This window comes from Stegostoma tigrinum, chromosome 12 (assembly GCF_030684315.1).
Source record: "Stegostoma tigrinum isolate sSteTig4 chromosome 12, sSteTig4.hap1, whole genome shotgun sequence".
NCBI lineage: Eukaryota > Metazoa > Chordata > Chondrichthyes > Orectolobiformes > Stegostomatidae > Stegostoma > Stegostoma tigrinum.
The window spans coordinates 77,440,964-77,465,150 of record NC_081365.1 but is presented as its reverse complement, the minus strand read 5'-3'; the positions used below and the strand labels follow the sequence as shown (position 1 = coordinate 77,465,150).

The 24,187-nt window shown below is 41.3% G+C and overlaps 1 protein-coding gene across 4 annotated transcripts in view; it reads left to right on the top strand.

Annotated features, from left to right (window-relative positions):
• wbp4 (WW domain binding protein 4) overlaps positions 1 to 13,257 on the top strand; it is a 53,989-nt gene extending 40,732 nt beyond the window's left edge. For 3 of the 4 annotated variants that reach the window (XM_048540367.2, XM_048540369.2, XM_048540370.1), the window contains 2 exons: positions 4,498 to 4,658; positions 10,316 to 13,257. In XM_048540367.2, coding sequence (XP_048396324.1) covers positions 4,498 to 4,658; positions 10,316 to 10,517 — 363 coding nt within the window. In that variant the 3' untranslated portion in view covers positions 10,518 to 13,257. The remainder of the gene's footprint in view (positions 1 to 4,497; positions 4,659 to 10,315) is intronic. The other variant, XM_048540368.2, reaches the window with a different exon arrangement.
• The last annotated feature ends 10,930 nt before the right edge of the window (positions 13,258 to 24,187 follow it).

Here is a 24,187-nt window from a genome sequence, read left to right as displayed (position 1 = left end):
AACAAGAAGCATCCCAATAATAATAGCCAAAAATCAAGAATTAAAAAGGTTGGAAGGAACTTAAGACCACCAGTTGCTTGCTAGTATAGAACCTGAATATTGTTAAAAAGAGGCACATGTTGCTAAAGCTTTTTATCTTGCACTCATGAGGACAGCCGCATAAATGCAAAATTACAAATGATCACAATTTATACCACAGGAGATATAGGTGCTGATTTGTTGACTGGTTGATTCTGATTGATTTGAGGTGTTGACACAGAAAGCAACAGGGACAGTGTGTCAGGAACAAAAGCACAGTTGCTGGAAAAGCTCAGCAGGCCTGGCAGCATCTGTGGAGGAGAAAACGGAGTTAATGTTTCGGGTCCGGTGACACTTCCTCAACTGTTCTGAGGAAGGGTCACTGGACCCAAAATGTTAACTCCATTTTCTCTTCACAGATGATGCCAGACCTGCTGAGCTGTTCCAGCAACTTTGTTTTTGTTCCTGATTTACAGCATCCGCAGTTCCTTTGGTTTTTATTTGGGGACAGTAAGTCTGCAAGTTTCTGACTAATTCAAAAATGTCTCAAGACTTTTTGAACATATTTGTTTCCTCCATTGAGAATGGGTCCTTGTGTATTCATGTATGTAACTTGTAGCAAGCTCAATTGAACCATATGACTATGGTTGATTATCTTAAATAGTTGTCAATGTCACTAATTAGCACACGCAAAATTGTTCAAATGTTTTCCAATCTCGGAATCACATCTAACAGTGCACATTTTGTTCGGATTTTACAAGCGCAGGCACAGCCTGTACTCTACCTATTAACAGTCAATTGAAGGAACATGCTGTTTGATTGAATCAGGCAATGCTGGTACATACAACTAACCTATCTGACATGACATCATCACTGAAATTTGATCACAGCTTTGTGTAATTATATGGTACATCTTTTTGGTTGTTAACAGTATCTTGTTGATGGAAAATACCACTTGTGTAGCCACTGCATAGCAGCAGAGTGAAGAGGTTCCTTATCCTGCTTTGTTCTTTTTGAAATGCTTTGCCTTTTCTGGCTGATTTGAAGTAGACTGAACCCTTGTCCCATTTGCAAATTTGAATGATACGCAGCAACCCAGGTCAAAGCTATTCAGTGGGACAGTGGCTGTCCTGATTAGATCATTGTTCTCTATATATCTTATGCAGACTCTCGAATGAATTTTGAAGTTTGTGCTGTGACGTTTTCATATAGTTTTGACTTAAAGATCTTTTTCTGTTCCAATTCTGAAAGATTCCAATATCTTTTCTATCAGCAACGCATATGGAGTCTTTGAATTTGTTCTTTCATTTTTCTTTTGAAAACAGTAATAACATTCAAGTGAGTCAGCAATCCTCCAACTGATTTCTTTTCCTCATACGTCTGTCTTTCTTTCGGATGCATCAATGAAATCCATCCAGGCTCCATTTCGCCCTCAAAATTGATCTAGATTATCAATTAGCTCCCACCAACCTAAAATAACTTTTTTGATCTCTTCTAATGTCAAATTAGTATTCCTTTGACAACTGAAGCAAAATTAAAGCAACAGTCTCTCAAACTGAATTTTTCGGAATCGCTCAAGAAGCGGATGTTTTTAGAATGATGTGCTTTATTAAGGAATTTTAGAGAGAGAAATCTGCCATTCTTATCTTGTCTCTTAGAATGTCCTAGCAAGCCACAAAGCCCATCCAATATCAAACTGAGCACTGAAAACAACAATAGCAAACCTAACCCCCTCCAGAGATCTCCTTACTGATATCTTGGAGCTTATGCCAAAAGTGGGACAGCATTCCACAGATAGCTGAAGTAGCAATCTTACATTGTCTAATATAATTGCATGAGTATAATGAAGTCTCTGGCAATACCACCATCTCTGGGTAAGTATGTGCTACTGCAGGATGGATCCAACAGAGGTAGCAGTTCTGTGGCATACAACTGGAAAGGTGCTGCCCTTGGACTCCTCAGTATTGACCCTGGAATGTTTGTTGTCGTGTGGTACTCCGTTAAATATAGGAAAACTAATAATCACCTGTGAGCCTTGAATCTCCTAATTGCACAGTGGGTACCTCTTACACCCTAAGAACTGCAGCAATTCAAGAAGACCATAAATCACTCTCTTGTCCAGGACAATTAGAAATAGATTATTCTGTCCTAGTCAGTGATGAGCAAGTTCAATGAACACAATTTTCAAAAACTTAACTTTAGGTGCTTCACAACACTGGACTTAATACCAGTTCATCATTTGCATGCTGGTCTGTTCTGTGCTCCAAGTGACTCTTGACTCTGCTCACCCCAAATTGATGTGACCCACCCAAAATGTCTAATACAAAATTTGGTAAAATCTAATATGCTGCGTGTCCATAGTCCCAAGGCTTCCAGTCCAGCTTTAAGAAAGTTTACCTGTTTTCTGTATTTGTGTAATTTCACTGTTGTTACCATGACCAGAGATCCTTATGGTCTGCGGATCTACCTGGAAGTTTGTGTGGCCAAGCAAAGTTGGTTCTTTTTATAAAGTATTATGTGTGTGGCTGCACTACAAGTTTAAAGGTCCAGTGTATCTAAATGACAGTCACACTTAACACACAAGTTGAGGGTGATAGCAAGAACTGCAGGTGCTGGAGTCAGAGATAAGTGTGGAGCTGGAGGAACACAGCAGGACAAGTGGCATCAGAGGAACAGGAAAGCTGATGTTTTGGATTGGGACCGTTCTTCAGAAAATGCTTTTCTCCAGCTCCACACTGTTATATTTGAGGGGGATATTGCCTGTGACTTCACCTTGAGCATCCCTTAATGACCTTTATGCCATCTTAATTAAAACTTTAATTTTTTTCGAAGAACTTTGCAAGGTGGATGCAGATAGGATGTTTGCCGTAGCTGGGGAAACTAAATGCTAGGGACACCGTGAGAGCAAGGGTCAAAGCCATTTCGGACTGAAATGAGAATTTCTCCACTTAAGTAATGAGTTTGTGAAATTCTGTACCCCATAAAGAAGCACAGTCATTGAGTGTTTCTATAAACATGTGAAGAGAAAAACGGTAAGTGAAGACAAATGTATGTTCCTTATAGTCAGAGATGAGAGAAACTATAATGGGAAGCAAACAGACAAAAATTGAATGCATGTTTTGGCTGTCTTCACGAAAGAGGATACAGATAATTTCACAGAAATGTTGGGAATTAAGGATCCAGTGACAGGAAGGAATTCAAGAAAATCAGTAACAAAAAAAAAGTGGCAGTGAAATTAATGGGGTTAACAGCTATATACCTGCAGGGCCTGATAATTTGTGTCCAGAGTGCGACAGAAAGTGTTATTGGAGATATTGAGTGCATTGGTGATAATCTTCCAAAGGGGATCAGTTTGGCTCAGTTGGCTGGACAGTTGGTTTGCAAAGCAGTGTGATGCCAATAGTTTGCATTCAATTCCTATCACTTGCTGAGGTTACCATGATGGACTCTCCTTTTCAACTGCTCCCTTGCCTGAGGTATGGTGGCCCTCGGATTAAATCACCAGCAGTTGTCTCGGCAATGAAAGAGCAGCCCTATGGTATGGTAAATCTATAGATTCTGAAACAGTTCTTACAGATTGGAGGGTGGAGAATGTAACCTCAGTCTTTAAGAAAGGAGGGAAATGGGGAAGAAAAAGAATTACAGAACTCTTAGCCTAACATCAATAGTGGAGAAAACACTAAAATCAATTATAAAAGACTGATAACAGAACACTTGGAAGGCATTAACTGGTTTGGACAGAGTTATTATGGGTTTATGATTAGTCATGCTTGATTGATCTTCTGGAGTTTGAGGATGTAACTAATCAAGAGAGCACCAGTGGATGTGGTGTATCTGGATTTCAAGAAGGCTTTTGTAAGGCCCCACAAGAGTCAAAAGGGCAGAATTTAAGCACATGGAATTGTGGAAAATACACTGACATGGATTGAGAATTGGTTGACAGACCTGAAGCAGAAGCTGGTAATAAATAGGTGGCCAGCACTGACTAATTGTATACCATGGAATTGGTGCTTGGGCCTCAACTATTCACAATATACATAAATGACTTGGGTGTGGGAACCAAATGCAATATTTCCAAGTTTGATGACTCAAAACAACTAGGTGAGTTGTAGGGAGCATACAGGGACCACAGGGACTATGAAATTCAATTTATGTTTCTGTTTAGTACAGTTACATCTTCCTCCATTTCCCTATATTTACTGAGGTACATTACATCTGCAGTATTTAACCACATTTTTTATCCTGACCACCTAAGGTTTCTTAGTAAACTGTTATCTCCAGTTGCCTCATTTTGTTTTGGATCATATGCACATTGCTGTATACCACACCAACTTCATCTTTTATTTTGGTGCTATTTTCAAATGTTTCATTGAGCTGAATAATGTTTTAACTTTTGAAGTGACCTTTTTGCAAAAGAGGAGCTGTGTGTCTCTGTTTGTATATGTTCAAAGATTGTGGTTAAAAGATGATGTGTTCCAGCAGGAAAGTGCTTCAGGTGATGGCAGTGAAGTAAAGGCTCCTGGAAAAATGCATGATGCAGAAGATGAAAACAATTTGCCTCAACTGGAGTCCCAACAAGAAGCTAAGAGAAGAAAAGTAAACCCTTATGGTGAATGGGAAACTGTAAAAGAGGAAGAGGAGTGAGTATATAATCGCTTACCACACTAATCTTTTTGTTATTACTTAATTATGAAAGACAATTAAATTTCTACTGTTTATAACCTATTACCAAATTTTTGAATTTTAACCATGTAGTCACATTCAGCGTTCCCTCATGTAACAGTTCATCAAATGCCATAACTTCCACATCCTGATGTTTCAATGAGGTTATTGCCTCATGACTACATAACTCATTGCCCCACAGCAGAAATTTAATGGATGAGAGCCAAGCCTGTCATAATTATTCAGGTGGAATTAATAGGTAGTGACCTACCCTACAACCCTATGACTTACTGTTTCCTTCCCAAATCTCCCTCTTGCTTACTGCCTTGCTTCCACTCTCATGCCATGCCTCTCCCTAGTCCGCATTTGGCAGGTTAGGGAATGAGAATGGTAGGACGCAGCGAGCACAAGTTAAGGTGATTTGCGTCGGGAACTGCGCTGGCAAATGGTTTTTTTGACCCAGTTAATCCCAATTGATATAGTCATTCTGTTGTAGCTAGTTTTGAGAAGTATTAAAGTAAAATTGATCTTAGACTTGTGAAACATTAGAAACACTGGGGCATTTCTGAAAATTTTACGAAAAGTTTTGGATCCATAACCCCAAAATTCCTCACGATGATAATACTACAAAGGTATGGTGAGATTATTCCCAAGGATGTTTTAAACTCTGTATGCTTCCAAATACTCTCCCAGCTTCATTTTTGTATGCATTGGGCAAGACAATTTATTTTAGAAATGAAGTGGCTCATTTGTTTACAATCCAGAGTTTTAACCAAAAAGTACTCTAGGTGGTATCAACGCTGTGTCTTTGCTAAAACAGTTGGTCTGTCTTCCATTCTCTCTTCATCATAAGGCTCTATTTTGTTTGTTTTTTGAAGCTTCATGTTGTATTTTCCCCTTTAATAGACATGCAGTTTTGAGAAGATTTGTAGCTCAGGTTGAGTTTCTAGATGTGAGTTTGCTCACCGAGCTGGAAGGTTAGTTTTCAGACGTTTCATCACCATTCTAGGTAACATCATCAGTGAGCTTCCGGTGAAGCACTGGTGTTATGTCCTGCTTTCTATTTATCTGTTTAGGTTTCCTTGGGTTGGTGATGTCATTTCCTGCCTTGGTGATGTCATTTCCTGTTGTTCTCAGAGGATGGTAGATGGCAATCTACCATCCTCTGAGAACAACAACAGGAAATGACATCACCAACCCAAGGAAACCTAAACAGATAAATAGAAAGCAGGACATAACACCAGCGCTTCACCGGAGGCTCACTGATGTTACCTAGAATGGTGATGAAACGTCTGAAAACTAACCTTGCAGCTTGGTGAGCAAACTCACATCCAGACATTTAGTACTAGAACACGGTGGGTTGGACTGTCCTCCAATGGAGCATGTTTTGAGAGTTGGGCGAATTGTAGTTTTCAAACCACACTCCAGTATGATTTTTTTTTTCAGGACTTTTCTTTCTCCATAGTGTGGTTTATAGAACATAGAACAATGCAGCGCAGAACAGGCTCTTTGGCCCTCGATGTCGTGCCGACCTTTGACCTAATCTAAGCCCATCCCCCTACACTATACCATCATCATCCATATGCTTATCCAAGGACTGTTTAAATGCCCCTAATGTGGCTGAGTTAACTACATTGGCAGGCAGGGTGTTCAATGCCCTTATCACTCTGAGTAAAGGACCTGCCTCTGACATCTGTCTTAAATCTATCATCCCTCAATTTGTAGCTATGCCCCCTCGTAAAAGCCGACGTCATCATCCTCGGAAAAAGACAAGAGTCAAAGACTCAACCCATTTCTTCTCCCCTTCAAAGCAAACATCTCTGTCAACAGCATAAATCACCATATTTTCCAGCTGTTTTCAGTTCTGATGTATGGTCAGTGGGCTTGAAATGCTAACTCTGTTTTTAATCTCGATCCTCCCAAACCTGCTCGGTTTCCCCAGTACGTTGTTTCTTGTTTCTTATTGTTTCAGATCTCCAGCAACTTTCTCTGTTTGAAATAACAAAATAACGTTTAAATCATTGTTGGTCAACGTCGTTGGCAAGGGCAGTATTTGTTAAGTAGCATTAACTGCCCTTGACTGTGACCATTCCACAAGGCAGTGTGGAGCCAAACACATTTTAGTGGGTCTGAATTCTCAATTAATCCACGCCAGAGAATAACGTGAGATTTCTTTACCAGAGGACATAAGTGAAATGAGGGGCTTTTAGACAAAATGCTGCTAATTTTGGTGGTTGCTATTAGTGAAATTCGCTTTGGTTCCAATTCTTATCATTACAACTTAAGTTCTTCGACCGACTGGTGGGGATTGAAACAGTATTTTTCATGTAACAACCTGTTACATACAATAGTGCGGGAGGTGTGCATGGTGTTGGGGGGTTTAGGGAAACTGATGCAATTACCTACTGGGTTCTCAGTACCACCGGCTCAAATGCTAACATTATTTAAAGGTCCAGTAATTCTTGCCCAAAAGCACTTGATGCTGATGTCTGAAAGCGTGGAAACACTTTACACTTTTAGACTCCTCAGCTGGCTCTCCACTTTCCTCACAAACTGTCAAACCTGACATGGTTTCAGTGGCCTTTCAAAATCTCACGATTTTCACCTGTTTTGTGTTAAGGAGCAAATCTGACTTAAATCCTTGGATTAAAATGGGGAGCCTAAATTCTAGTAGATGTGCATGTATGCACTAGGCATACTCGTAGAAACCCGTACAAAAGGTCAGAAGAATTGGGAATGTAAAGATGGAAAAGAAATTCCAAATAAAGTTGTTGCCTTGCTTGCCGAGCTGGTGAGTTTTGTTTGCAGAAATTTCATCACCATACTGGGTAATATCATCAGTGTGCCTCCGGTGAAGCATTGGTGTTTTGTCCCGCTTGCCGTTTGTGTTTGCTGGGGTGGGTGGCATCGCTTCCAGATTTGTTTCTTAGTGGTTGGTGTATGGGGTCCGGCTCTTCATGTTTGTTAATGGAGTTCCAGTTTGAGTGGCATGAATGTCTTTAGTTGGCTTGTTCTAGGATGGCTATGTTGTCCCATTCGAATTGGTGTCCCTCTCTTTGTTCATGTGTGTTGAAATGAGTGATAGTTGGTCATTCTGTTGGTAGCTAGTAGGTATTCGTGAATCCTGATGGCTAGTTTCTTTCCGGTTTGCCCTATGTAATGGTTTTGGCGATCTTTGCATTGTATCTTGTAACATTTTAATTCTGTTAGTTGTGGTTATTGGATCCTTAATTCTCATTTGTAGGTGTCAGTTTGTGGGTTACCATGATTCCTCGGCAGCAGAGTAATCTGGTGGTCATCACAGATGTGCCCTTTTAATGTATGGTAGGGTTGGACGTGTTGTGTCTTCCTGTTGTAATCCATTGTGTAGGCATTGGTGGACTACGTCTTTTGGGTAACCGTTGTTTGTAAAACCACTGTATAGGTGTTCTTCCTTGGCTTTACGTAGTTCCGGGATGCTGCAGTGTGTTGTGTCTCTTTTGAACAGTGTTTTGATGCAACTTCATTTGTGGGTATTGGGGATATTGCCTGGCACTCAAACCGTAACTCCATTAACAAGCGTGTAGGGCTGGACACCCTCTCCAGCAAACCGAGAGGCATAAATAGCCAGTGGGATAGAATGCCAACACTTCACCAGAGGCGCACTGATAATGTTACCTAGTATGATGACGAAACGTCTGCAAACAAACTCACCAACTTGGCAAGCAAGTCAACAACCCCATCAACAAACTGAGGTACAAATCTTCTCAAAATCCTTGAAGAAATTCAGATGTCAGAAAAAGGCATCTTTAGTTTCAATTTGACAAGTTCAGAACACACAGAATCTTGTCTTGAGCCATCACTACAATTTAACTGATAAAAGATGAGATACAACAACTCCACAAATGCCCCCCTCTGTTAGATGATAGAGTAGTGGTTAAGGTCCTGAACTTAAAATCCATAAATTCCCAGTTCAGATGCCATTGTGGTAAAATTTATAATTGAAGTCAATATGTCTGGACTAGCTTTGCTACCTTATTGATATCAATAACTTTAGGGTCTAGGCCCGAAACGTCAGCTTTTGTGCTCCTGAGATGCTGCTGGGCCTGCTGTGTTCATCCAGCCTCACATTTTATTATCTTGGATTCTCCAGCATCTGCAGTTCCCATTATCACTTAAAAATAGGCTATTTTGTTTACACCGGTGAGACATCACATTATCACTCTGCCAATGTCGAAGATAATTCCCTTCGCATACGGATGAAAAGGAGAGAATGTTGGTCACATGACTTATTCATTTTGATCTCCATCTGAATGACATTGAGAGTTGCAACGTATATCATACTGCACATACTCTCTTGGCTATTAGAGGCACCTTTCTTGCTGCTGCAGATGTACTCCCAAAGAATGATGTCTCCTGAATAGAAGTTTTACCTGTCCCCTTTAAATAAGGTTCTAATTGTGGCCAAAATGATCTGTATTCTTTCTTTGTCTCAAACACAAGTGTCAGGTTAAAGCTGTTCTTGGGAGCTTAACATGCCATTGGTTTTGCTGAGCTGTCAGTCACTTCCTCCTCTGGCTCTTACCAAACACAGAGAACTTGAATGCACAAAAACAGAAATTGCTGGAGAAACTCCACAGATCTGGAATTAATTATTCCAAGTCCTGTGACCTTTCTTCAGAACACAAGAACTTCTGGCTGTAAAGAGGCATATGTCAGCCTCCCAATGGGCATGGGAGATGGGACAATATTGAAAAAATTGGTGTGTGTGTGTGTGTGTGTGTCGTGTGTGTACTATTACAACACACTACCATTCCGCTGGGGTGCAAGCTTGACTGCGCCATAGGAGATACATCATTATAATTTGGATAACATGCACACAAAATCCAGGAGGAGAAAACTTTTAAAGTAAATTTGTCTGATAGTTACGCTTATTGATGTTAGTATTAGCCTAGGCTCAAATCATAAAATTACAGTCATAACTATTTGGTAGCACACTCGCCCCCAAGTCTGACAGTCTGTGGATGTAAGATGTACTCTAGAGATAGTATCAATGGTGTGTTACAGACACCCCTGTACAATACCAAGGAGTGCCTCACTATCAGAGGTGTCAGTATTATGTTGGGATGTTATACTGAACTCCACTTGCTTGTTCGATGAATGAATGTACAAGATCCACAGCACTACTTGAAGAACAGTAGGGACATTTCCCCACTAAAATAAAACCAAGAACTAGATCCTGGAAATTGGAAACAAAAGCAGAAATTGTTGAAGAAACACAGCAGTCTGGCAGCATCTCTGGCAAGAAAACAGTTAATATTTCGGGTTCAGTACCCCATTATCCTGAAATAATGATCCTTCGAACAACCTTACTAAATCTAGTTGTTGCTTATCTAGGAATTTTCAGAGTAGATTGATTGACTGCCACTTTTCCCACAGCCCACTTAATGAGAAAATAAAATTACACAGTCACTGCATTTAAAGTACTTAATTGGTTGTGAAGTTCATTGGACGTGAAAGATGCTAGATACATTTTCATTGCTTTATATTGACAAGAAGTTTTATTTGTACCGACTGCCGTATCTGTACTATTAATGTTAATTGTGCATTGGTCTGTTTTTGCTTAAACATTTCCCTTTTTTTTCTCCCCCCACAGAGAACAGATAGACTTGCAGTTACCAACAGTTGACTGTTCAGCAACACCAGCAGTTGATGTAAAGCATGAACCCAAAGTCAAGTTTAAACAAAAAGAAATAACTTCTCTGAGGGATGATGCAGGGGGAGACACAGTATTTAAAAAAAGAAAACTTGAAAATGGAAAATCCAGAAACTTACGGCAGAAAGGGAATGATAACTGAATGTCACCAAAACACAGTTCAGAAATACATTCAATGCTTTTTGGTCTTGATTGCTGTAGTAAATAAATTTGCCTAGATTTTCACTTCATGGAAGTTAATTGGCCTTGTTTGGTGTAAAATACTGCATTATTTTTTTAAGAAGTGTTTCTTTTAAAAATGTATAGTTTAGAATTGTTAAAACTTGCAAGCTGAGCAAGAATACAAAAACCTGCGAAACATAGTGCTACTGAGGCCACCTTTAAACTCATTTAGGTTTATGATTTGGTTTGACAGCAACATTTATAGTCTTGGGAATTCTTTTTTGTTGCTCTAAACATTAAAGGAAATAATATATGCCCTTATAGCCTATAGTTATGTATTAAATGGAGCTCTGTAGTGTGTGTTCTGGATTTAATGATTCTTTAAACATAAACATAATCTCATCTTTGCATAAAGTCTTTACAGAAAGCTTATCAAAATATTTTTGCACTATTATTTGTGTATGCAAAGATATAGCTGTCAAAAATAAATTTGTGAAATGTGCCCATTGATTGAGATTTTACTGAGTGCTATTATATGGATTGTCATCAGACCCTTCAATTCTGCTCCATTAATTCAAATCCAAGTCTCACTGTTCAAATGTGCAGATAAGTCTTTGACGACCAGTTGTCTTGGGGGCTGCCTGTTAGCTGGAGCCATATTGCTGTTTGTTTGAACATGAGAACCAGAGTAAACCTGCTCTGCCATTCAGGATGATTGTGGCGATCTTGGGCTTCAACTCTACTTTCCCATTTGCACCTACACCACCTCTTGATTCCTTGAACGACAAATCTATCAATCCCAGCCCTAATTGCATCCAACAGACATCCAAAATGCTCTGGAATGGAGAAATCTTTTGACTAAATCTTTTTCATCTCCGTTCAAATGATCAATCCCTTGTCCTAGATTCCCAGACCTGTGGAAACAATCTGTCTACTCTTTAAAGATCCTTCAAAATTTTGTCTCATTGAAATTGCCTCTCATTCTTCTCAACTCCGGAGAATTTAAGCCCTATTTGCTCAATCACTTCAGGAAATGCTTCACTGACCCTTACGTGTATCATCTCCATTTGCGTTCATGAATGTGGAGACCAAAACTGCACACTGTACTCTAAATGAGCTCTCACCAAAACCTGTAGCAACACTTCTTTAGTTTCTGTCCGAATCCCCTCGCAAAAAAGGCCAGTATGCCATATACTTTTGTAATTGCTGACTGTACCTTGATGCGGACTGTGTTGTTTGAACGAACATACGCAAATCTCACTTAGCTCAACATTTTCAAATTTCACATTTTCATTACAAAATCTGCCTTTCTATCACACTTCCCTACTTCATCTGCCTTCTTACTGCCCACTCATGTAACCTGTTTATGTCACTTGACAGCCATGCTGAGTGCTTGTCTACCCACCTAGCTTTGAAGTAGGAATAACTTTTTTGGGTGAGAATGTTAAAATACGGAGGTGTAAAAAGTGAGTGGAATTAACATTGTTTTTATGTTAATATTGAACTTTTAAGGTCTTAAGAGCCAAGTTGTTGGTCTTCATCCCTGCTTTCGTCTTGTCATCTGAAAACCCTGACTGTGTCTTTTTGTTACCTTTTAGACTTAGTTATTCTTATGCTGCTGACTGGTCTCCTATTTGCACCCCCTTTAACCATTAACTCAAAATTGTAAATCAACTCGCACCAATATCCCATTTACCCATTATTGAATCCCTACAGTGTGGAAGCAGGCCATTCAGTTTGTCAAGTCCACACTGACCCTACGAGGGTATCTCACCCAAACACGCCTACCCCTATCCTCATAACCCTGCATTAACCATAGTCAATCCACCTAGCCTGCACATCCCTGGACACTACGGGACAATTTAGCATGGCTAATTCACACATCTTTATGACAGTGGGAGGGAATTGGACCACCCAAAGGAACCCTCAGACATGGAAACAATGTGCAAGTAACAAATAGTCACTTAAAGCTGGAATTGAACCTGGGTCCTGCTGCTGTGAGGAGCAATGCTACCCACTGAACTACCGTACTGCCCCAGTCATATGGCGTGATTTACACTGGCTCTAGTTCTAGATTGTGAAATTTCTCATTTTTGTTTTTCAGTCCCTCCATGGCATCAGTCCTCTCTCTAATCTCATCTCTACCATGCCAGTTATAGTCTATTGCACGGTCCAGGTTTGGTGATTCATCTATTGTTGACTATGCCTTCAGCAACCTCGTCTCTAAGCAGTAAAACTGTCTTCTTAATGCTCTCAAAAGTCCAAAAAACATAGGAGCAAAAGCAGACAATTCAGACCAGAGTCTGCCTTGTCCCATTCACCGAGATCATGGCTGATCTCATATTCCTCAACTCTATTTTCCTTCCCATTCCTATAATCCTGATTCCCTTACTGATTTAAAAAAAACTTTCAGCCTTGAATATGCTTAACCCAGTCTCAACAATGAAGATTCCACAGATTCACTACCCTCAGAGAGGAAATTCTCCTCTGTCTTAAATTGGAGACTTTATTTTTCTGAGATCATGTTGTCTGATACTGGTCTGCTTTTCAAGAGGGAGCCAACTTTCCACATCTACCCTCTCACATCACCTTCTCTGCTTTTTTTTCCTCCTGAAAACCTGCTTTGGACCAGGATATCCATTGTCATTATATCTCCTCATGTGGCTTGGTGTCAATTTTGTTAACCTTCTAATGAAGTGTCCTGGGACTTTTTGCTGTGATTGAGGTATAGGTAATAAACACAAGTTGTTGTTTATATCTTAAGTCTGGAATTCATTCCTGCTTAACATGGCATTTGTGAGCTGCTTCATATTACAATGTAGCAAGGAAACACTTTAACGTTGCTTACTGCAAGATCTTGGAAAGGGGATGTGGATCTTTCTCTGCACAGTAATTACCTTACGAGAGCAGTGATGATGGATGCCCCAGAATTGTCAGTACACTTGCAGAGGGGGAAAAAAACACATCTTTTCATTTCACTTTTTTTTTGACTGTGGACTGAATCGGTAAAAGGGTTGATTTACAAAGGACTGAGGAAGTAATTGCTGTACTTTTGAAAAGCGAGATACTGAAATGCATTGTAAATCGTGTTTACACTACTGCTAAAGTAGTGGGAAATGATCTCAAGGTTTTAGACTAGATTTGTAGCTCAGGTTGTGGTTGGTTGGCTCGCCAAACGAGCTTGTTCCATAGACGTTTCATTCCACTGCTGGGTAACATCATCAGTGCAGCCTCCGATGAAGTGCTGTTGTGTTTTCCCGCCTGTTATTTAAACTTTGGATTGAGCTGGATTACCTCACTTCTGGTTTTCCTTCGCAATGGACTGTATGCGGGATCTGGCTCTGTGTTTGTTGATGGCTTTCTTAGCAGAGAATCAGACCTCTAGGAATTGTCTCTGCTTTGCCTGTCCTCGGATCTGGTGTTGTCCCAATCGAATTGGTGTTTTTCCTTATCCAAGTCAATGCAGTTGGCTACAAAAAGACACTACCAATACTCACTCATCTCCATCATGTCCCATGAAAACTGCTCACTATGGGTAACAGACAAACTGTGCTCAAAAAGCCCATGCAAAACATCCAGCAGCAAATGCGATCAAGACTGGTCCCAGGGATTTCTCAGGAACCTAGTCCCAAGCCTCATGATGTTCATGATACTGAGAGTCACTAAATCTAATTAAAACTTCACAAGGAATTGCAATCACTGAATTTTGATGATTCTGGCTTTGAAATCCATTCAAGACCTATTCTGTCATGTGCCACCTCAATAACTACTCATGATCTCTTGGTTCATGTTTCTTTCTTAGCTCCATCTGCTCCTGGATTCTTGAAATGACAATCTAGCCCTCTCAGGCACAGTGATAATGGGAACTGCAGATGCTGGAGAATCCAAGATAATAAAGTGTGGAGCTGGATGAACACAGCAGGCCAAGCAGCATCTCAGGAGCACAAAAGCTGATGCTTCGAGCCTAGACCCTTCATCAGAAAAGGGGCTTCAGCTCGACCGCTCCCTTTTCTGATAAAGGGTCTAGGCCTGAAACGTCAGCTTTCTTCAGAGTTCTTCAAAGACCTGCAGATGTTCGAAATCTGAAACAAAAACAGAAATTGAAGAAGAAACTCAGCAGGTCTGGCAATATCTATGAAGATATAACGGAGTTAAAATTTTGAGTCTTCAGACCCTTCTGAACTCAATGTTAACTCGTTCTCGCCACAGATGCTGCCAGAATTGCTGTGTTTGTCTGCAATTTCTACCTTTTGCCCCAGATTCATTTCCTAGAGAACCAGTGTTTACTTAGTCTTTTGTTTTTAAAACCCTGTAAAAATTTTAAACATTAGTTTCCTAACTAGCCTCTTAATTTGATTACCTCTTCCCTGTTGATTTTTTTTCCCTCAGTAGTCCCTTGCTATTTTGAGTCATAGTTAGAGAGTCATACAGCACAGAAATAGACCCTTCAGTCCAATCCCAAACTAATCAAGTCCAACCTGCCTGTGCTTGATCCACATCCATCCAAAATTGCCTATTCACGTATTTATCCAAATGTCTTTTAAACATTGTAACTCTACCTGCATCCAACACTTCCTCTGGAAGTTCATTCCACACACAAACCACTCTGTGTAAAAACAAAAATGCCCTTTTTTTTTATAAATCTTGCTTCCCTCCACCTTGAAAATATGCCCCTCCATCTTGAAATCCCCCACCCTAGAAAAAGACGCCATTCACCTTATCTATACCCCTCATGATTTTATAAACCTTTAGAAGATCACCCCTCAACCACCTGCGCTCCAGTGAAAAAGTCCCAGTCTATCCAGCCTGTCCCTATAACTCAAACCTTCCAGTCCTGGCAACATCCTGCTAAGTCTTTTCTGAACCGTCTCCAGCTTAATAATATCCCTTATAACAGAGTGACCCGACCTGGACATACTACTCCAGAAGAGGCCTCACCAACATCCTGTACAACCTCAATATGACGTCCTAACCCCTATACTCAAAAGTTTGAGCAATGAAAACAAGCGTGCTAAACACCTTTATAACTGCCTTGTCTAAATGTGATGCAAACTTCAAAGAATTATGTATGTGAATCCCTAAGTGTCTCTGTTCTACAGCATTACCCAAGGCCCTATTTTTAATTGTATAAGTCCTGCCCTTGTTTGTTTTACCAAAATGCAATACCTTGCATTTATCCAATTCTTTATATATTGTCCAATCTTCTGACCTGCCTGTGATCGTAATGGATTTATATGCTTTTCTTCCTTCTGTTTTTTTTTAACCACAGAGTCTTTCTCTCTCACTGGAACGTATTTTTCTAGGATGTTCTGAACTACCTCCTTAAATGTCTATCACTATATATTTACTGTGCTTAACCTTGTTTCACAGTTTGCTTTAGCCAGCTTTCTTCCTACCTTGGTAATTATCTTAAGTATAAAACACAAGTATTTAATTGTATTATGATCATTGGAACCTAGGGATGCCTTTACAATTAAGTAATTAATCCTGTCTCATTGCACTTTACTCATGCTACAACATACTGCACGAAGAAACTGACCTGACACTTTATGAACTAATTATCTAGGCTACTGTTAGAATCTGATTAATCTGACCTATACTGTCATGTCAAATTCCCTTAATTATCACCATTATTTCTTTGTGTATAACCCATCCTATTGTATAATCTCTACCTAAGCTGATTCCAATTGTCACTTCTCTCTAATGGTCTGAATTAAACACCATCCTTAACTAACACAGATACCTGTCAACTTCTTCCTACCTTTCCTAAATGTCATGTATTATGGAGTATTCAGTCCTAGTTTTTGTCATCTTGTCACCATGCCTCTATTATTGCTATTGGATCATACATATTTACTTGTTTCTACTGTCATAATATGGAATCCCTACAGTGCAGGCACTCTGAAGCGCATCCCACCTCAGATCCGCATCCCCCAGCCTATCCCATAACCCCACATTTAGCATTTAGGCCAACCAACTAACCTATACATCTTTGAACTGTGGGAAGACACCAGAGCACCTGGAGGCAATCGACTCATACACAGGGAGAATGTGCAAACTCCACTCAGACAGGTGCCCAAGCCTGCTACTGAATCCGGATTCCTGGTGCTGTGAGCTAGCAATACCAACCACTGTGCCACCATGCTACCCCTGATCATCAGTCAAATCATCTGTTTTGTTAAGAATGCTACATGCATTCAAATACCTGGTTCTGTCCTTTCAATATCCTGAAATTTATTTTTTAAAACATCAAGCAGATCACACTAGCTTGGTGGAGGAAGCTCAGCTTTCTCTGCCAGGGAAGTTAGTTACTACTATTTAACTGAGTGACCACTTTAAATGTGTGGTGCAAATTACAGTTAATGTAAAAATTGGCTTCATTCAGATACAGACACTCTGTGAATCATTGCACCACTGCCTCAGAAGTATTTAGTCTTTCACTGGTCCAGAGACAGGCATTTGGTCATTTAAAACACTGGACCAAATGGGAACGCTCAGTCCTTCACCACAGCACTGACTCACACTGACACAATTGTTCACTTACTTCACTATCAGTTCCAATCAAAGTAAGCAGATGAGATTTTGTTAACTTGAGAAATACAATTTTGTACTGTTATACAGCATTTGCCAAAATGCAGCTCACTGAAATCTGAAACGTAGTTGAGGTTGTGGCTCCTGAACAAACTTATTCTGACCTTAACTACAACGATCTGATTATGTCTTTGCCAGATGGTCATATGAAGATGCACCAAACTGGTGCAGCTATCAGAGTTCTTGTCTGGATTATGTCCGAGTAAACATATTAGCTAGATTTGAAGTAATGTGATAAAACGCAGTATGGAAAGAAGACTTGTGATCGCCAGATTCGGTTAGTTAGACAGCACTATCTGCATCATGGTAACTTAATAAACTGAATAAAACTATGGAATTATACTGAATTATACATGGAAATTCATTTTATTAACTGGACATATTTAGTAGTTTCTCTTTACCTGATAGTACCAAACGTTATAAACAATTCCTTATCATCAGTCAATATCATAGTGATCACGTGCCACAAGTCAAAGGTGCAGAAGTCAGCCTTATGGCCCATTGAGTCTGCTCCACCATTCAATAAGGTCATGGCTGATGCAATAATCCTCACCTCCACCTTCCTGCCTTTTCCCCATAACCTTGATTCGTTTTCTGATTAAAAAATATATCTATCTTATCCTTGAATATACTTAATATCCCAGCCTCTACTGTAAAGAATTCTACAAATCCACTAGCTTCTAATAAGTGGAAATTCCTCCACTTCTGTCTTCAAATGGGCGACCCCTTATTCTGAGATGATGCCCTCTGGCCCTAGACTTTCCAACAAGGGGAAACAATCTTTCCACATCTACCCTGTCAAGTCCCCTAAGAAACTTGGATGTTTCAATAAGGTCGCCTCTCATTCTTCTAAACTCCAATGAGTATAGGCCCAAAGTACTCAACCTCTCCTCATAAGTCAGTCCCTATATATTTGGTATCAGCCTGGTGAATCTTCACTGGACTGCCTCTAACACCAAGATATCTTTCTTTAGATAAGAGGCCCAAACCTGTTCATAGTATTCCAGGCATTGTCTGACGAGTGCCTTGTATTGTTTTAGCATGACTTCACTATTTTTGCACACCATTTCCTTTGAAGTAAATGCCATCATTCCATTTGCATTCCCTATTACCCTATGAACTTGGATGCTAGACTTCGTGATTTATGCACAAGGACCCGAAATCCCACTGTGCTGTAGCTTTCTCTGGCCTTTCTCATATCCGTATTCAGCTCCTTTATTCTTCTCATGCTTTTGCACATTCTATTAAATTTGTTGAGTTTTTGCCCAATCACTTACACTTTGTTTGTATCCCTCTGTAGAGTCCTTGGGGTGGATCTTTCTTCAGCTGTCCAAATTGCATCAAGTTCTTTGGAAAGATTTCCGCTATGAGACCAAGTGAGATTTATCATTGCATATTACCAAAAGTGCCTCATTAACTACCTAGTCAGTCACTATTACATCCTGCATCTCTGATTTTAACCAATCTGCCCTTACAGCGATCCTGGAACAACTCAACACTGAGCGGATATCTGCAGAAAGACTGGAAACTTTGAGAGGACTCCACCTCCTGAAAGACCAGCAGAGGAGGCCACACCATCAGAGCTTGGCAGCCTAGTTTGAAGATGCCACCCAGTTCTGTGCCATCTCAATAGTTCAGAGGGATGGCCAGCAGTGCAAAATGAAGATCAATGAGCTTCTCCACTGTGCCAGGATAAATGTAACACACTTCTCTCTGCTACTTCATACTCACTCTATCTCTACTGCACCCATTGAGGCTCATGCTCCACTGCCCTCAACATTGGCTGTAACATCTTCACTTGCTCACCATCACCTACTCCAACACCATCAACACTGCATGCCTTCCCAACTGCCCAATCACTTGTTCAGGACACTTCACCACCATTTCCCCTTTTGCACCTGCACTCACATCTGTGCCACCCACTCTTACTGCACTCAGTCCTCCCTTTCTTTCGTTCCAGAAGGAAACAGCCCCACAAGAAAGCAAAAGAGAGCACAGACAGGCAGTAGGGCTCCGGACATATGAGGAGAGAATCCTAGCCTTCACAGGAGAGACCAAGACCACACTTGTAGGGATGTTGCACCAACTAAGTAATAGTCTTCATTCCACTGCAATTCTGACAGTAGCCCTGCTGTCAAGGTCATTCATTGCATGTCACTGATAATCATTGGCCATGAATTCTTCTCCCTCTTAGGTCTTGTAGGTACTACCAGCATCTCCAACACCTCCACAGTGAAACAGCCATTTCTCACAGAAGCCACGGAGTATTGAGTTGCAAAAAGAACCCCACTAGCTCAGACACTGACACCTCTGTAGCAATGTCAGCCCTAGAGAGTGTGGGAGCACGAGCTGGTGAGCACCTCAATGCCCCAGGCCACTGGCACTCAGAAGACTGGCAGACCAGACTCCTGCTCAGGCCCAGGCAGGGAAGGACCCCTGGTGTCTCAGTCAGGGACCATATTGTATGCAGAGGGAGGAGCAGCAGAAGGGGAAATGGGACATAATGGCCCTCATTACCCAGAGGCTGGTAAATCATGTACCTGTCATCCACCATCTGCCTGGTGGACAGGTTGGCAGCTGCCATGGAGAGAGCCAGTTGTAGCACACACAAGGTCTGCTGGAGAGGGGCACATACACCATCACTCAGCCATTGGGTCCTCAGGACTGAAGGCATGGTAACAGCAGAATGAGGAACCTACTGAGCACTCCAGGTGCCTTTTCCATAGAAGGGGGCAGGATGTGCCAGGATGCACCCAGCTGGAAATGGAACCTCTCACACACACACAGACTCTTCAGCACTTTCCTCTCAAGATACTGAGAGGTGGTTAGGCCCTCCACCCTGTCAGCCCCCTGACCTTTGGCTGAGGAGGATCCACCTGCCTCTGTGAGAAGACCCTCACTGCATGTGGCCTATCGAGACAGTATCTGCCCACCAAACCTCCAGACTAATGGGCTCCACAACAGAGCAGACTCCCTCCACTCCAGCTGAGGAACCAGGGAGTTGCAGTGGAATGAAGACTACTCAGATGGTGTGACATAGATATCGCAACATCCCTACAGGAGAGGTCTTGGTCCCTCCTGTGGGAGGGAATGGAAAAAGAAAACTCATTGAGGGCCCTTTGTCACACAAGTGACAATGCACTGGAGAGCTTGCCAATTGGATATAACATTGGCTGAACAGCAGGAGACAGTGAGTGATGGTGGAAGGTTGTTTTTCGGCTGGAGGCCTATGACCACCACTGTTCCCCAGGGGTTGGTGCTGGGTGCACTTTTGTTTGCAGCTGACACCAAGATTGCTGGCGTAGTGGACAGTGAAGAAGGTTATTTAAGGTTACAATGAGATCTTGATCAATTGGGAGATTAATTTGGATAAATGCGAGGTATATGCAAACAAAGGCAAGAAGTGCATAATTAAAAGTAGGGCTTTGGGTAGTGCTTTAGAACAGAGAGGTATAGAGATTCAGGTACGTACTTCTGTGAAGTTTGCATCATATAGATAGGGTGGTTAAGAAGGTGTTCAGAAGTGCTTGCCCTCATTGCTCAGACTTTTGAGCGTAGGAGTTGCGGCATTATGTTGAGGTTATACAGGGTACGGGTGAGGCTTCTTCCGAAGTACAGTACTGTGTCCAGTTCTGGTCGCCCTATTATATGAAGGGTATTATTAAGCTGGAGAGGGTTCAGAGGAGATTTACCAGGATGTTGCCAGGAATGGGTGGTGTGAGTTATAAAGAGAGGCTGAATAAGCTGAGACCTTTTTTCACTGAAGCATAGAAGGCTGAGAGGTGACCTTATAAAGAAAGCTTTACAAAATAATAAGGTGTATAGTCAAGGTGAATGGCTGGTTTAAAACGATTTTAGTTTGGGATTATAGTCGGCATGGACTGGTTGGACTGAAGGTTTTGTGTCTATGCTGTATGACTATTTATTGGCACTTTTTTTCGTAAATGACACTGCTCTGATCTTACATCTGGTTTTTTTTGTCTCTGTGTAGCCCTAAATGTAACTGTTCCACCAGGCGGTATAATTTCACAGTCACGTAGGGCATGTTCCCTGGCTGCTGTGACGACCCCCAAAATCTGTATGTGGCTGAGGCTTTTCTTTTCCTCATTGCACATCTTCAAATTCCAGCATGCTTGAAGGTGACAGTGAATATTCATGGCTCCCAGCCTCCACCCGGCTATGCCGGTGAGTCCCTAAACTTCCACATCCCCTTCTTAGTAGATCTTCTCATATACCCGAACAATCTACACGAGCCTACAATTGCCCAGCTTACCCCATCTCACCATTTAGCCCCTAGCATACAAGGTTACCGTGCCAGGTGTGGTCATTCAAAACCCCCTGCCCAACCCAAAGCCAGGATGCCCCTGATCATGGATAAACCCCCTTCCCATTCTATGCTTTACCACATATCCCCAAGCAGATAATATAAAGAACAATGAATAAAGAGAACAAAGAACAATACAGCACAGGAACGGGCACTTTGGCCCTCGAAGCCTGAGCTGACACATGTTGCCCTTTCATACTAAAACTGTCTTCACTTACAGGATCCGAATCCCTTTATTCCCTTCCTATTCATGTAGTTGTTCTGGTGCTTGTTGAAAGCTGCTCTTGTGTCTGCTTCCACCAGCTCCTCTGGCAGCATGTTCCAGGCACTCACCACCCTTTGTGTGAAAAACATGCCTCGCACATCTCTTTTATACTTCCCTCCCTTGCACCTTGAACCTGTGTCCCTTAGTAATTGACCCCTCCATCCTGGGAAAAAGTCTCATACTTTCCGCACTATCCATGCCATTCACAATCTTATTAACTTCTATCAGGTCGCCCCTCAACCTCCTGCGTTCCAGTGAAAACAAACTCAGTCTGTTCAACCTTTCTTCCTAGCTAAAATCCCCCATACCAGGCAACATCCTGGTAAATCTTGTCTGTACCCTCTCCAAAGCATCCACGTCCTTCTGGTTGTGTGGTGACCAGAACTGTATGCAGTATTCTGATTATGGCTGAACTAAAGCTCTATAAAGCTGCAGCATAACTTGCCTAAACTTATACCCAATGGCCCTCCCAATGAAGGGAAGCATGCCAGGAGCTTTTTTAACTACCTTATCTACCTGTGCTGCCACCTTCAGTGGTTTGTGGACCTGCACACCCAGATCCCTCTGCACATCAATACTCCTAAGAGTTCTGCCATTCGCTGTAAAATTTCCATGTGTACTTGACCTTCCAGAGTGCATCACCTCACATTTGTCCTGATTAAACTCTATCTGCCATTTTTCTGCCCATACCTCCACTGATCTATATCCTGCCGTATCCTTTGACAAACCACCTCACTATCTGCAACCCCCTCCAATCTTTGTATTTTCCGCACACTTACTAATTAGACCAGCCACATTTTCCTCCAAATCATTTATGTATATCACGAACGGCAGAGGTCCCAACACTGATCCTTGTGGAACACCACTAGTCACAGCCTTCCACTTGGAAAAGCATCCTTCCACTGCTGCCCTCTGTCTCCTATGTCAAAGCCAGCTCTGTATAAATCTTGCCAGCTTGCCCCTGATACCATGAGACTTCACCTTTGTACCAGTCTGCCATGAGGGACCTTGTCAAAGGCTTTACTGAAGTCCATGTAGACAACATCAACTGCTTTTCTCTCATCAATCATCTTCGTCACCTCCTCAAAAAACTCAATCAAGTTAGTGAGGCATGACCTCCCACACACAAAATGGTGTTGTCTATCGCTAATAAGTCCATCTGCTTCTAAATGCCTATTGATCTTGTCTCTGAGAATCTTTTCCAATAATTTCCCTACCACCAACGTGAAACTCACAAGCCTGTAATTTTCAGAATTATCCCTCCTACCCTTCTTAAACAGTGGGACAACACTGGCTATTCTCCAGTCCTCTGGGACCTCATCTGTGGCTAAAGAAGATACAAAGATGTCTGTCAATGCTCCAGCAATTTGTTCTCTTGTCTCCCTCTGGGATAGATCCCATCAGGACCCGAGACTTATCTACTTTAATAAATAGAAAGCGGGACATAACACCAGCGCTTCACTGGAGGCTCACTGATGATGTTACCTAGAATGGCGATGAAACGTCTGAAAACTAACCTTCCAGGTCAGCGAGCAAACTCACATCCATTAAATCAGGGGAATTGCAATGAAATGAGGATAGAGTTAGCTGAAGTAAATGGGGCAGACAGAATAGCAGGAATGACAGCAAGCAATTAGACATTTAAGAAGGTAATTCCTGATTCACAGCAAAAATACATTCCAGTAAGGAGGAAACATCCTCAGAAAGAATGACTGCAGAACCAAACCATCCATCATACATAAATAAACCAATTAAGGTTAAGCAAGGATGTTAAGGAGTGTACAAAAACAAAGTTACTGGAATAGCTCAGCAGGTCTGGCAGCATCTATGGAGGAGAAAACAGAGTTAACCAGTTCTCAGGAAGAATCACCGGACCTGAAATGTTAACTCTATTTTTCCCTCCACAGATGCTGCCAGACCTGCTGAGCTTTTCCAGCAACTTTGTTTTTGTTCCTGATTTACAGCATCCACAGTTCTTTTGGTTTTCATTAAGTTAAGCTGTTTATTAAGTTGAAACAAAGTACAAAATTCAATGATGACCCCAAAGACTGGGATAAATCCTGAATCTAGCAAAGAAGAACTAAAAAGATGACAAAAAGTGAGAAAAAAAACTATGATGGCAAACTAGTGAGGAATATAAAAACTGACAATAAGAGCATATAAAAAGGTAGACAGCGGTCAAAGTGAGCATAGGCCCCTTAGAGAATAATATGGTTTTAGGGACCAACAAAATGGCAGAGGAGTTAAACAGGTATTTTGCATCAAACTTTACGGTGTTTACTTCAATATCCCATTGATACTAAAGGACTTGGAGGAGGAAATAAGTACCATCACCAGAGAAGTAGTATTAGACAAACTAATAGGGCGAAAGGCAGATAAGTCCCCTGGCCCTGATGGCTTGCTTCCTAAGATCCTAAAAGAGGTTGCTATGGAGATAGTCGATCCATCAGTTCTAATTTTCCAAAAGATC